The sequence below is a fragment of the Octopus bimaculoides genome, chromosome 11 (genome assembly GCF_046866305.1).
Source record: "Octopus bimaculoides isolate indiv1 chromosome 11, ASM4686630v1, whole genome shotgun sequence".
Lineage (NCBI taxonomy): Eukaryota > Metazoa > Mollusca > Cephalopoda > Octopoda > Octopodidae > Octopus > Octopus bimaculoides.
The window spans coordinates 68450416-68465415 of NC_142938.1; the positions used below are offsets into that span (position 1 = coordinate 68450416).

At 39.3% G+C, this 15000-nt stretch overlaps 1 protein-coding gene across 1 annotated transcript in view; it reads left to right on the forward strand.

Annotated features, from left to right (window-relative positions):
- LOC106879699 (potassium channel, subfamily K, member 16) overlaps nt 1–15000 on the forward strand; it is a 134198-nt gene that overhangs the window by 108096 nt on the left and 11102 nt on the right. The window contains exons 2-4 of the mRNA XM_052971910.2: nt 4296–4460; nt 9306–9638; nt 11564–11733. Coding sequence (XP_052827870.1) covers nt 4296–4460; nt 9306–9638; nt 11564–11733 — 668 coding nt within the window. The remainder of the gene's footprint in view (nt 1–4295; nt 4461–9305; nt 9639–11563; nt 11734–15000) is intronic.

A 15000-nucleotide genomic window follows, 5' to 3' on the forward strand; every position in this document is an offset into this window, starting at 1 on the left:
CAGCATTGTTTGTTAAACGATGCTAGGGGGACACATGCACACAAACATATACACAAACATACATACATATATATATATATATATATATATATATATATATATATATATATATACAGTATGCTCCACTGGATGTGTAATGTCAATGTGCATACCCATCAGAGTGTAAGTATCTTGAGAGAAAAGCTGAACATAAGAAGCATCAGTAGTGGTGTGCAAGAGAGACGATTGCGCTGGTTTGGACATGTGGTGAGAATGAATGAGGATAGCTGCGTGAAAAAGTGCCACTCCCTAACAGTTGAGGGAACCCGTGGAAGAGGTAGGCCCAGGAAGACCTGGGCTGAGGTGGTGAGGCAAGACCTTCAAACATTGGGCCTCACCGAGGCGATGACTACTGACCGAGACCTTTGGAAATGTGCTGTGCGTGAGAAGACCCGGCAAGCCAAGTGAGATCGTTGCCAGTGCCCCTGGACTGGCTCTTGTGCGGGTGGCACATAAGATGTACCATCTTGAGCGTGACCATTGCCAGTACCGCCTGACTGGCCTTGTAGGGTTTTCGAGCGAGATCGTTGCCAGTGCCCCTGGATTGGCTCTTGTGCGGGTGGCACATAAAAGACACCATTTCGAGCGTGGCCGTTTTCGTGCGGGTGACACGTAAAAGCACCCACTACACTCTCTGAGTGGTTGGCGTTAAGAAGGGCATCCAGCTGTAGAAACTCTGCCAAATTAGATTGGAGCCTGGTGTTGCCATCCGGTTTCACCAGTCCTCAGTCAAATCGTCCAACCCATGCTAGCATGGAAAGCGGACGTTAAACGATGATGATGATGATGATGAATGTAAAGACTGATAAAATACTTCTCAGCAATTTGTCTAGTGTGCTAACAAATCCACCACCTTGCTACTTTAATAGTAATGATAATAATGAGAACAATAATAATAATAATAATGAAGAAAAGAAAAGAAACATCATGGAAGGAAAAAAATGTATGGTTAGTTTGCAAGTGTTATGAGCACCAAGACAGATACAGAAGACTGGTGGCTGTGGATGAGGAGGAATGACCCGAAGGCAGAGGCAGAAGCACTTATGTGCACAGCTCAAGAACAAGTGTTAAGGACCAACTATGTGAAGTGCAGAATAGACAACACTACCAACAGCAACAAATGCAGAATGTGTGGTGAGATGGTTTGGCACATCATTTGCGAATGCTTGAAATTGGCACAACGCGGATATAAAAGACGACGTGACAATGTGGCAAGAATTATCTATTGGGAGCTCTGTGGAAATCATGGCCTACAAAGAACAAAGAAGTGATATGAGCAAACCCCAGAAAGAGTCATCGAGAATGAGAATTGCAAAATGCTGTGGGATGCAATGATTCAATGCAATCATCTGACCAGACATTTGGTCGGCCCGAGGCTATAGTAGAAGACACTTGCCCAAGGTGCCACGCAGTGGGACTGAACCTGGAACCATGTGGTTGGTAAGCAAGCTGCTTACCGCACAGCCACTCCTGCACCTATGTGTCAACTGTCACGCCACCTGGTGACCCATCTCATCAAAGGGACATAATTCAACTATCTTTGCCATCTGGTAGCGTTTGCCACATAATTCAGCTACCTTCACTATGCTACACCATATTTTCACAAAATCTTTATTCATTCTCGTATGCAAACGATATCACCACACATCCTTCCTACCATTCTCTAAACAGCTACTCAACAACTCCAACCCTGTGCCAATGACATGGGAATCTGGCTCCAAAACAACAAGCTTAGTGTGGCAGCTACTAAATCTACTATCTCTCTTCTTACCTACAAGACCAAAAGACAAGAAGTTCAACTGACCATCAAACTAATAACAGAGAGAGAGAGAGAGAGAGAGAGAAGGAGGATTAAAATACTAGGAATTACAGAATTGGCATGGAAAAGCCTGCTCATGAAATTAACATGCAAGTGGCTGTGTACTCCACAGACACATGTACAGTTAACCCTTTAGTGTTTAAACTGGCTGTGTCCGACCCAAATATTCTACCCATTCTATGTTCAAACTAACTAGAACCAGTAGCTCACACCTACCCTGCAATGTCATTCTAAAAAATAAACAATTACTTCTTAGAAATCTTGAAGCTACAGGATAATGCCAGATTAAATAAGGATTACGTTTGACAGAGTAATGTGTACACTTAAGAGTTAATGAAGATTCTCAGGGAGATTAAGTGTGAGACACAATGTGACAAGGCCGGCCCTTTGAATTACAGGTACAACTCATTTTTGCCAGCTGAGTGGACTGGAGCAACGTGAAATAAAGTGTCTTGCTCAAGGACAAAACATGCTGTTAGGTTTAAAATTTATGACTACCCTAACCACTTTGCCATGCACCTTCGCTCACTCAAAATGTAATCTCTCAACATGTCTACAACAAAATTCGGGTTATCATGCTATATATGAATTCAACACAGAAAATGCATAATGGCTTCAGTAACAAAAGAACTCACTTATATATCATTCTAATCACCATTTAAATTAGTTTTCTACTCTGTTCTACTATTCACTACTATTCATTTTCACAAAAACTTATCCAATGCCAACCCAATATATGCAATTAAAGTAGTATTAAATTAAAGTAGCCATCTATGTATCATACCCTATACATGCCGTTGACAAGTGAGATGAGATACTGCAGTATTTGACTGTCTTATGGTTTTGTGGTGTTAAATATAAAATAAATACCACAGAGACAAAAGTTTGTGTCAGTAGAGACCAGTATGAACGGATGCATTTTGGTTGGGATAAACTTGTGTCTCTCTCTTGTATTTATTGTTTCTAACATACCACATCCATAAGAAATGTTATATCAGAGCAAATACTGCAGTAACTGACCTATTGACAGTGTGTATACATTAGATATGATACATAGATTACTTTTTATGCAATACCACCTTAAGAAACAACTCAGATATAGCTTAGCAAACTAGCAAACTGCCAAACCTATGCTGTGTTAAGAAGAAACATACTTCTAGAACTTGCATTTTTCTGATTGGAGTACGACAGGGATTCGTTCTCTCACCCACTCTTTTCATTCTGTACTTTCATTATCTCACTACTCTTCTTCAAATTATACAGACTGCATTATATGCAGATAAACATTGCACACACATCTTTCCACCATTCTCCAGATACTTCTACACAATTACTCAAACCATACATAGATGCAGGTGTGATTGTGTGGTTAAGAAGCTTGCTTCCTACCTATGTGGTCTAAAATTCAATCCCACTGCATGCCACCTTGCGCAAGTATCTTCTACTGTGGCCTGGGCTGACCAAAGCCTTATGAGTGGACTTGGTTGATGAAAACTGAAAGGAGCCTGTCATGTGTGTGTGCACGTGCGTGTACCATTGTCCTAACATAAGATGCTGGTTGTAAATGAGCCTCACCATAATACAAGTGGTGTTGTTTGTTTTCAGTTTTGTGTGTGAAAACATGTCTGGCAATTTGGAATATTGCCTTGTTGGAAACAGATGAAGATTGGTGAGAGGAAGAACATCCAACCATTGAAAATCTGTTGAGCTAAATGCTCAACAGCATTTCTGCCGAGGTCATCTTCACCTTTTGTCCTTTCAGGATTGGTAAAATAAGTACCAGTTACCCACTGGGGTCGATGTAATCAACAAGTTCCCCAAAATGTCAGACCTTGTAGAAGGAATATATTCATGCATGCATGCACACACACACACACACACACACCACACCACACATAAACACGCACACACACACATACACACACCACACCACACATAAACACACACACACGTACGCACAAATCTGTAAGCGGAACAGTAAAAGTATGCAAGACTTATCTCAGGTTTAAAATGTGACATAGTTTACGTTATTTACATTCCAAAGATGGAGCTTTCTATCTTTGTTAGAAACCAACTCCTTCTTTAGAGGAAGAATTCAAATGATTAAAAATGAGTGCGTGTCGATATTGGTGTTGTCATCATCATCATCATCATGAAGATGATGGTGGTGATGATGAGGAGGAGGAGGAGGAGGAGGGTGGTGGTGGTGGTATCAGTGATGCTGCTACTGTTGATGAGGATAACTGTGGTGGAGGTGGAGGTGGTGGCAGTGATGCTGCTGTTGCTGTCGATGATGATGATGATGGTGGAGGTGGTGGTGGCGGTGGTGATGATGATAGTAATGATAAAGATGTGATGGTAGTGAAGATGATGATGATGATGACGATGACGATGACAATAATAATGATTATTTACAGACTTATCTTTCTCATTGCAGCCAATCACTCATGTCTTGACAAGGAAAGACTTGCCAGTTTCCTAGAAGCCATCGCCAGTGACCCTCTCTATGCTTATAATGTTATTCAGGGGAAAAGCCATGTGACAAACCGATGGACATTTTCCGGATCTTTCTGTTTTGTGGTAACAACAGTGACAACAATCGGTAAGTTGTACCGCTTTCTCATTCATATACACCTCTCTCTTTGCCAGCTTACCAGCTACACCTGTCATCATCATCATCATCATCATCATCGTTTAACGTCCGCTTTCCATGCTAGCATGGGTTGGACGATTTGACTGAGGACTGGTGAAACCGGATGGCAACACCAGGCTCGTATTTGCATTTTTATAGTTAAAAAGACTGACAACAATCAGTAAATTATACTTCTCATTCATCATCATCACATTCATTATTGTTTTAATGTCCTATTTTCCATGCTTGCACCGGTTAGGTGGAGTTTGTTGAGGCAGGTTTTCTATGGCTAGATGCTCTTCCTGTCACTAACCATCACTTGCTAAAATGGTGCATAATGGGAAAATTCTCTGACAATAACTTAATCCTGAAAGGGAAGAAACTCTTACCTTTCAATTAGACACAGTGACTTGGCAACAAAAAATATGATTTGTTTTTTACAGTAAATGTTTCTCTTTTTGCCTTTGTTAAACACTAATTTAATCATTCAGAAATATTTTTAAGTGAGTGTGATTTCAAAAATGTAAGTTGTTTGTACAGTAAGTATTTATATTTTAGCTTTCTTTAAACAGACAATAGTTTAATGTTTTTAAAATTATTTTCAAGTGAATACCATTACAAAAATTTTTTTGGCATATTTAAAAAATATTTTAAAATGAAAATAACTTTAAAAATATGGCAAATATTTCATAAAAGACCCGTTCATAACCTCAGTCTAAAATAATTTTTTTCCATAGTTTTTTTTTTAGTGCATTCAATGTATCTCATCTCCTAAGATTTGGCTGCTATTTCTAGCACACCCTCCTACCACGTAACAGCTATTTGTGATAAAGGACCCGAAATACCTATTATGTGGTAGCAGGGCGTGCAAGAAATAGCAGCCAAATCTTTCCTTTTCTGGGGAAAGGAGCCATTTACATGTGATTTCAATGTCACATTGAAAATAATCATATACATTTTGCAAAGACCTCCATACATACTTCCTCTCATACTTCCTTTCATTCTTATTTATTGAGTCATTAAACTGAAATTTCAGTTTCTAAATTTAGTTTGCTGTGTAATCCAATTCTCATTGCCAAGCTTGAATTCATAGACACCAAGTTAAATACCAAGTGTCCTACTATATCATGTTACCTAAAACCTGTACACTTTTCTCATAGGGAATTCTATTAAGTCCCACTTTGGCATCACTTCAAATCTTTTTTATGTGCATATGCAGTCTTTTATTCTTGTGTTTTTTTTTACTTGTTTCAGTTAATAGACTGTGGCCATGCTAGAACATGGGCTTATTTCCATTTTTTAAGCCTGGTACTTATTCTATCAGTCTCTTTAGCTGAACCACTAGGTTGCAAGGATATAAACACACTGACACGGTGGGTGGACAAGCACATATTCAAAGGCATGCGCGCGCACAAACACACACACACATCATACACAAACACATGCACACGCACACATTATACGATGGGCTTCTTTCAGTTTCCATCTACCAAATCCACTCACAAGGCTTTAGTCAGCTCAGAGCTATAGTTAAAGGTACTTGCACAAGGAGATACAGTAGGACTGAACCGGGAGCCATGAGGTTGGGAAGCAAACAACTTCTTACCACACAGTCATGCTTGTGCTTATATATATATATATATATATATATATATATATATATATATATATATATATATATATACACATACATACATATATATGCTTGTGCTGGTGCCATGTAAAAAGCATTCAGTCCACTTTGTAAGGGTGCTGGTGTTAGAAAGGGCACCCAGCTATGAAAACTTTGACAAAACAGATAGTGAAGTCTGGTGCAATCTTCTGGTTAGCCAGCCATGGTCAAACCATCCAAGCCATGCCAGCATGGACAATGGACATTAAATGATGATGATAACACATATGTCTACATACATACATATATACATATGTATGTATGTATGTATGTATATATATTTGAAAAGATCTGTAGAGGTAAAACATGAGTAAGTAGATATTTATGAAAAACAAGAACGAAAATGCTACTTTCTTAAAATTGGGTACATTTTAATTTTCCTTTTACATGCTTCGGTTTTTTGAAAAACCTTATCAAAAATATGTACCAAAATGGAATATGTAAAGGGAAAAGCACTATTAAAAGAAATGTAAATTTGAATTAAAATTAAGATTAACATTCATAGTTTATTTTACTTTTTCCTGCAAGAACATGTGGTAATATCGTTTGGTTCTGGTAGCATAAGTTCAACTGACTGTGACCACAAATTAGTACTTTCTTTGTAAATTGAATAGTGTGGTCAAGATTTGTATTCTTAGGAGTGGCCACTCCTAAGAAAACAAATCTTGACTACACTATTCTAACAAAACTGTCCGTTGAATGGGAACGTGAAACTCCAAGTAACAGTTTTTTGTTATATCTCTGCTGCTTTTAAATAAATATATATATATATATATATATATATATATATATATATATATATATATATATGAATATATATGTATGCATGTTATATGTATGTATGCACATATACGTGTATACATACACATAATGTATTTTTATGTCTGTGTTTGAATGCTAGATGGTGAGGCATTATTGTTTATTTCATCCACAGTGTGTATATAGTGGGTGTGTATCATTGTGTGGGTGTGCAACTGTGTGTCTCAGCATACATATATATATATATATATATATATATATATATATATATATATATATATATATCTAGTGGTTGGCGTTAGGAAGGGCATCCAGCTGTAGAAACTCTGCCAAATCAGACTGGAGCCTGGTGTTGCCATCCGGTTTCACCAGTCCTCAGTCAAATCGTCCAACCCATGCTAGCATGGAAAGCGGACGTTAAACGATGATGATGATGATGATACATAATGACATTATGTTTAACATGTTGAATAATTGATAAGAGAAAAAATTATCCTCAACAATGTTTATTAGCAGCATTAAATATTTTTAATATACACAATGTGCATCTTTTCGTATTCCTGCCTTGCATATGTAAAAAATCAAATAATGAAATTGTCAAAACATGTGTCTGGAATTATCCCATAGAAGTCGAGGGCATAGTCTCTTGTTGCAGAGAGAAACTCCCTTAAAGAGGAAGTTGAGGGTTTAGGATTATTGCATCAAACATGCTGTGCTAAGGTATGGGCATGCTAGGCAGTTAGTTGCCCAAGGGCCACAAAAATCTAGGGGCATAATTCTGATCTATGTATGCTGTGACTTGATGCTAATAAATATTTGTTGGGTCCAGTACATTGATTTGCCAGTGGGGCTCATGGGTTTAGGGGCCTAATTCTAATCTATGTATGCTGTAGTTTGCTGTCAATAAATACATTTTATAGGGCCTAGTGCGCTGATATGCCTAGGGGCTTCGTGGGTCTAGGGGCCAGCTGTAAGCTATGTATGATGTGGCTTGCTGTCAATAAACTTATACTATAGGGTCCAATACATTGATTTTTCCCAGGGTCCTCGTTGGTCTAGAGGCCCATCTTTGACCTATGTATGTTGTAGCTTGCTGTTAATAAATATATATTCTATGGAGTCCTGTGCATTGATTTGCCTGGGAGCCTCACAGGTCTTGTGGGGCCCAGTTCTGATCTAAGTATGTTGTGGTTTCCTGTTAATAAATAAATATTATAGGGTCTAGTGCTCAGAGACTTCATGGGTCTAGGGGCCCAATTCTGATTTATATATGTTGTAGTTTTCTAGCAATAAATATATACTAAAAGGCCCAGTGCATTTATTTTCCAGGGGTCTATAATGCTGTTAAGACACAGCTTTTGAACACAATAAATAGACTCCTTATAGAGAACTGAACTATGGGTTTCTTATAAACCCACCAAAAGGCTCTGGAATATTCCATGACACCTTCAGGTGTAAAAATTTAACTTTTCTTTTTGTCTATTAATGCCAATCAAAGATGATTGGCTGGAGAAATTATCATAGAATTCAAGAATATAACCAAATTAACTCATGGCTGTGTGGTCGTTTTGCAGCAACGTAGTTTTGGATTCAGTCCCACTACATAGTACTTGAGCCAAATGTCTCTTACTTAAGTAATGGGCCACCCATTGTCTTGTGAATTAATTTGTTAGATGGAAACTGTGTGGAATCCCATTGTGTATATATGTGTGTGTTGTTGCGCTTGTTTATGCTCCACCACTGCCGCTGCTGCCACTGCTTAGCAACCAATGCTGTTTTGCATATGTCCCCCCCCCCCCATAACTTAGCAGTTTCAGCAATAGAATAAAGAAACAGACTTCAAGGCATGCACACACATACACACGCACACACACACATGCACATGCACACATACACACACATGTACAACAGGGCTTCTTTCAGTTTCCATCTAGCAAATCCACTCACAAAGCTTTGGTCAGCCTGAGGCTATGATAGAAGACACTTGTTCAAGGTGCCACACAGTGACACAGTGGGACATTGCATTATTTTAACATCTTAAGACAGCAAACTGGCAGAATCGTTAGCACACTGGACAAAATGCTTATTGCTCTTTTGCCTGTCACTACGCTCTGGGTTCAAATTCCGCCGAGGTTGACTTTGCCTTTCAGCCTTCCAGGGTCGATAAATTAAGTACCAGTTGAGTACTGGGGTCAATGTAATCAACTTACCCCGCCCCCAAATTTCAGGCCTTGTGCCTTTAGTAGAAAGGATCATTTTTAATGTCTTGTTTTATTTATTTTTGTTGTTTCTTCTTCCCCTTTCTTTCCTTCATCTCAAATACAGAATTGTTTTTTTCTCCTAATTCATTTAATATTTTGTCTCTTTTCTTCTTTTCCTTGTAGGTTATGGCGTCATGGCTCCTGTGACAGATGCCGGCAAAATTGTGGTGATCATATATGCTCTGATAGGCATCCCGTTGACTCTTGTCATGTTGGGACATGTCGGAGACAAGCTGAAGGATGTTGCTAACAAAATCAACAACTTGAGCCTTTTTTCGCGTAAACCAATCATTAACAAAGCCGCAAACATGGCCATTATCATTATTCTGGGGTTGACGTTACTGTTTGTAGCTCCTGCGCTTATTTTTCAAGCGGTGGAAAAATGGACGATCTTAGATGCTATATATTTCTGTTTTATCACTCTTAGTACCATTGGCTTTGGGGATTATGTTGTTGGTAAGTTCCTCTTGTTGTTGTTGTTGTTGTTGTTGTTGATGTTATTGCTGTAGTGGTGGTGGAAGTGGTGTCGACAGTTGCGGCTACAGTGGCAGTAGCAGCAGCGGTGGTGATGGTGGCAGTGGCAGTGGCAGCAGTGATGGTGGTTGTGATGGTAGCATGGTAGTGGTGATGGTGGTGGCAGTGGTGGAGAAGGCAGCAGCTGCAACAGTTGTGGTGGTGGTCGTTGTCGTCGTCGTCGTGGTGGTGGTTGTCGTTGTCGTGGTGGTGGTAGTGGCGGCGGTGGCAGTGGCAGCAGCGGTGGTGGTGGTGATGGTGATGGTGATGTTGGTAGTGGTGGTGGTAGTGGCGGCTGTGGCAGTGGCGGCAGCGGTGGTGGTGGTAATGGTGGTGGTAGTGGCGGTGGTGGCAGTGGCGGCAGCAGTGGTGGTGGTGATGGTGATGTTGGTAATGGTGGTGGTAGTGGCGGCGGTGGCAGTGGCGGCAGCGGTGGTGGTGGTAGTGGCGGCGGTGGCAGTGGCGGCAGCGGTGGTGGTGGCAGTGGCGGCAGAGGTGGTGGTGGTAGTGGCGGTGGTGGCAGTGGCGGCAGCGGTGGTGGTGGTGGTGGTGGTGATGGTGGTGGCAGTGGCAGCAGCGGTGGTGGTGGTGGTGGTGGTGGTGGTGATGGTGGTGGTGGTGGCTGCTGTTATCCATGCATACCGTCTTGTCATTATGGGTTGCTTTCAGTCTCTTCCTATTTTCTTGTCATGATGTAAATTAATGTAAATAAACCCCAGTCAATTATAACAGTTCTATATTTAAGAGATGAGGAATTATGTACATTATTTACATTATTTACATTTGACGGATATTTGTCCACGGGCATATGGCGTAGTGGTTAAGAGCGCGGGCTACTAACCCCAAGATTCTGAGTTCAATTCCAGGCAGTGACCTGAATAATAATAATAATAATAATAATAATAATAACATTGAAAAGTACCTTAGGAATGAGAACCCAAGTTCGAAATTTCCCCAAGACACCTGATGAAGGCTGGAGGGTATATCAGCTGAAACGTTGTGTTAACAACAAACAAGATGAGGACAAATATCTGTCAAATGTAAATAATGTAAATAACCCAGTCATCTAAGTTGGCCTTTCGCATGCTGTAGGCACTTCTCTGGAACATAATGTAAGTTGTAGCGTACCTAAACCCTATGCAACCAGCTCATCATGTAGATAGTATGTAAATTATTATAAACAAGATCTGTTTCACCCAATAACATTCAGATTACTCTGTCAAATATTCTGCTTATTTATTCATATTGTTTTGATTCAATCATACAATATATGTAGCTTTGAAAGGTGGCGAGCTGGCAGAAACGTTAGCACACCGGGCGAAATGCTTAGCGGTATTTTGTCTGTCTTTACGTTCTGAGTTCAAATTCTGCCGGGGTCGACTTTACCTTTCATCCTTTCGGGGTCGATAAATTAAGTACCAGTTACGCACTAGGGTTGATGTAATCGACTTAATCCGTTTGTCTGTCCTTGTTTGTCCCCTCTGTGTGTAGCCCCTTGTGGGCAGTAAAGAAATAGGTATTTTGTCTGTCTTTACGTTCTGAGTTCAAATTCTGCCGGGGTCGACTTTACCTTTCATCCTTTCGGGGTTGATAAATTAAGTACCAGTTGCGTACTGGGGTCGATCTAATCGACTGGTCGTCTCTCCAAAAATTTCGGGCCTTGTGCTTAGAGTAGAAAAGAATATATGTAGCTTTTAGGTTTTGATGATGTGATCATTTATTTCTAGAATGACATTGCAGGGTAAGTGTGAGAGGCCTGATCTGGTCAGTTTGAACATAAAACAAAATATTTAGGATTGATATGGCCGGTTTAAATGCTAATGGGTTAATGCTTTGAATAATTTTCTTTTCTTTTTTGCCTTTAACAGGGATTGGAGAGAAAAGTGAGACTGACGAAGCTAGCACTAATGTTTACCGAATTGTCACTTATGCTTGGATTGTCATTGGTTTGGCTTATATTGCTCTTATTATCAACTATATCAGTAGTACGTTGGCAAAGAAGGGACAACAAGTACAGAAACATGTGAAAAGACTTGAGGTAAGATCTTTACCATTGTTTTATTATTATTGATAATGATATTATTAAGATGGTGAACTGATAGAATTGGTATAGTGCACAGGAGAAAAAGCATAGTGACATTTCCATTGGTTTTATGTTCTAAGGTTGACTGTGCCTTTCATCTTTTTAGGGTCGATAAAATAAGAACCGGTTGAGCACTGGAGTCATGGTAATTGACTTACCCCATTCCCCAAAATTGCTGTCCTTGTGCCAAATTTTGAAATTTTAATTATTATTGAGTTAGAGAGCATCATATGCCATCAAAGTGACACAAGAAGTTTGCTTCCGTGTAGTCTTGGATTCAGTCCCACTTGAGCAAGTGTGATCTACTATAGCCCAAGTGGATTTAGCCAAAAGAAACTAAAGAAGTGTATCATACACCATTATCATAATCACATCATCATTTAATGTCCTTTTGTCCATGCTGGCATGGGTTGGATGGTTCAAGAAGAACTGATAATCCAGAGGGCTCCACCAGGTTCTATGTCTGCTTTGGCACAAACCCAGGACCTCAAGATTGCTGAACAAACATCTTACCCCATTGGCCATACTTGCATCAATGTATATATAATATTTTGGTATATAAAACTTATTAGAACTTGAATATTACTGACAGAACACTTCCTTATTTGGCAGTTTCCTTAACTCATCCATCTTTTTACTTTTTTGCTGTGTTTATATTTCTCTGACCCTACTTCCAACTAAATTTTTCCAACGATAACTATTATTTTTTGCTATTTAATATTCGTTATATTCTTTAACTGTTTCTATTCAAGCACTCATTTGACAAGATTTCAAGTTCGAAATATACTGTAGTTTGTAACAAAATTATTAAATAAATAATAATTCACAGGGTTTTAACATCTATTAATTGATGGTAGCTACAAACGGTATCACTAGCTTTTCAAATTCAACCTCCTTACCAACAACCAGCATGTAGCTTTCAATTATTATCTATCAATATTACCTCCTCTATCAATCTGCCAAGGTCAACCTTACCTTTCATACTTTCGGGGTTGATAAAATAAGTACCATTTGTTGATTACTGAGCTTGATGTAATTAACTTACTCTCACCCACAAATTACAGGCTTTGTTCCAAAATTTGGAACCATTATTACCTCCTTTATCACTCTCTTGCCTTCCATCACTCTATTTTGCCCTTCGTAATTTCTCCCCTTGCACCTTCTTAGCAAAGATGCTTGGTCTAGTGATTAGGGTGTTGCACTGATGAATAGAATCTCATAGTTCTGATTCCTGGACCAGGCTGTGTGTTTGTCCTTGAGGCAAATACTTCATTTTATCTTGCTCCAGTCCACTCAGCTGTAAATGAATTCCAGCAATAACTGGGAAGTTAATTCTGCAATGGACTGGTGTCCCATCCAGGGGAGTTGTTATCTCTGTCACTTTTATACCATGGAAACTGGATTAAGTTCTGGCATTGTGAGTCCTAAGACTCCTGAAATACTTAAGCACCCTCTTGCTACCATTGTCTCATCTTCATCACTTTCTCTTGCATTCACCTCTTTTGTGATGTTGCCTTGAACAAACAGAAACAACATGGGTTAGTGAGGACTCGGCTGTCCCTCCACCATTTTTTGCTGTTTTGCTTCTAAGACATAGAAATAGAAGCAGTGAACAAATTCATTGAAGTATACCTTTCACCTTTACAAAAACTTTACCAATGCGAAGGGGTCAGATTGGAGAAATAAAGGTTATTATTATGACGATTAGGGATAAATTCTGATAGTGTTGTTCTTGTAATGCCATTTCAGTCTGCTGCATTACCATTTCTGTTCCGTTGGAAAACTTCCAATTTTCTTAATAAATAGAGATTTTGTTTTTTAATTGTTTCCTGCTTTTTGTTTGTTTGTAATTGTTGTTGCAGAAGTGTCTGTTGTAATATTTAAACACCAACAACTTCCTTGAAGTGCACCTACTTAACGGATGTTAACATCTTAAAAAAAAAAGATGACGGTGATGGTGGTGGTGGTGGAGGGGGCTAGAGATGGTAGCAGTCATGATGGTGGTGGTGGTGGCAGTGTTGCTGTTGCTGCTGCTACTGCTGGTGGCAGTGGTCAAAATGTGATGGTCATGATGGTGGTGGTGGTGGTGGTGGTTATTGCAATGGTTATTGTCGTTGTGGTTGTGATGGGGGGAAGGAAGCGATGATGATGATAGTGTTGATGGTAGTAATGGTGGTGGTGGTGGTGGTGGTGGTGGAATGAAGAGGAGGAAAACAATGATGACGACAGTGACAATGACACATAAGCAATTAATGATACAATTTCCAGTTTTTTTTTTTTCGAATAGAATTATTGAAATGTCATTCATTGGAGAATAACCAACATTTTACTTGAAAACAGCCAACACTCCACACACACACACACACACACACACACACACACACAAACACACATGCACGCATGCACACACAAACACACATGCACGCATGTACACACACACACACATACACACTCACACATGTACCCTCTTAATGAAGGTTGTTTTCCCATGAAAATATCTTTTGAAATTGCTAGTAAGAAGCAAAGTGTATGAGATAGATAGATAGACAGACAGACAGATAGACAGGCAGATAGATAAACAGACAGACTGATAGATGGATGGATAGATAGACAAATAAATAGATAGATAGATAGATACATACATACATAGATACATAAATAGGTAGGTAGATAGGTAGATAGATAGATGGATAGATAGATCAAGGCGGCGAGCTGGAAGAAACGTTAGCATGCTGGATGAAATGCTTAGTGGTATTTCGTCTGCCACTACATTCTGAGTTCAAATTCTGCCGAGGTCAACTTTGCCTTTCATCCTTTCGGGGTTGATTAAATAAGTACCAGTTACGCACTGGAGTCAATATAATTGACTTAATCCATTTGTCTGTCCTTGTTTGTCCCATCTATGTGTAGCCCCTTGTGGGCAGTAAAGAAATAAGATAGATAGATAGATAGATAGATAGATAGATAGATAGATAGATAGATAGATAGATAGATAGATAGATAGATAGGTAGAGAGATAGATAGATAGATAGATAGATAGATAGATAGAGGGAGAGAGAGAGACAGTTAGAAAGGTGGGGAGAATATATAAGATTATAATAAAGTGAATTGCTAATATATTTAATGTGGTGAACACTATAACTTTAAGTAACTAAGACTATGGCAACATCAAGATGAGGCAAACTTTGTAAAACAATGTTTGAGTAAACCAAAGGCAAAGGA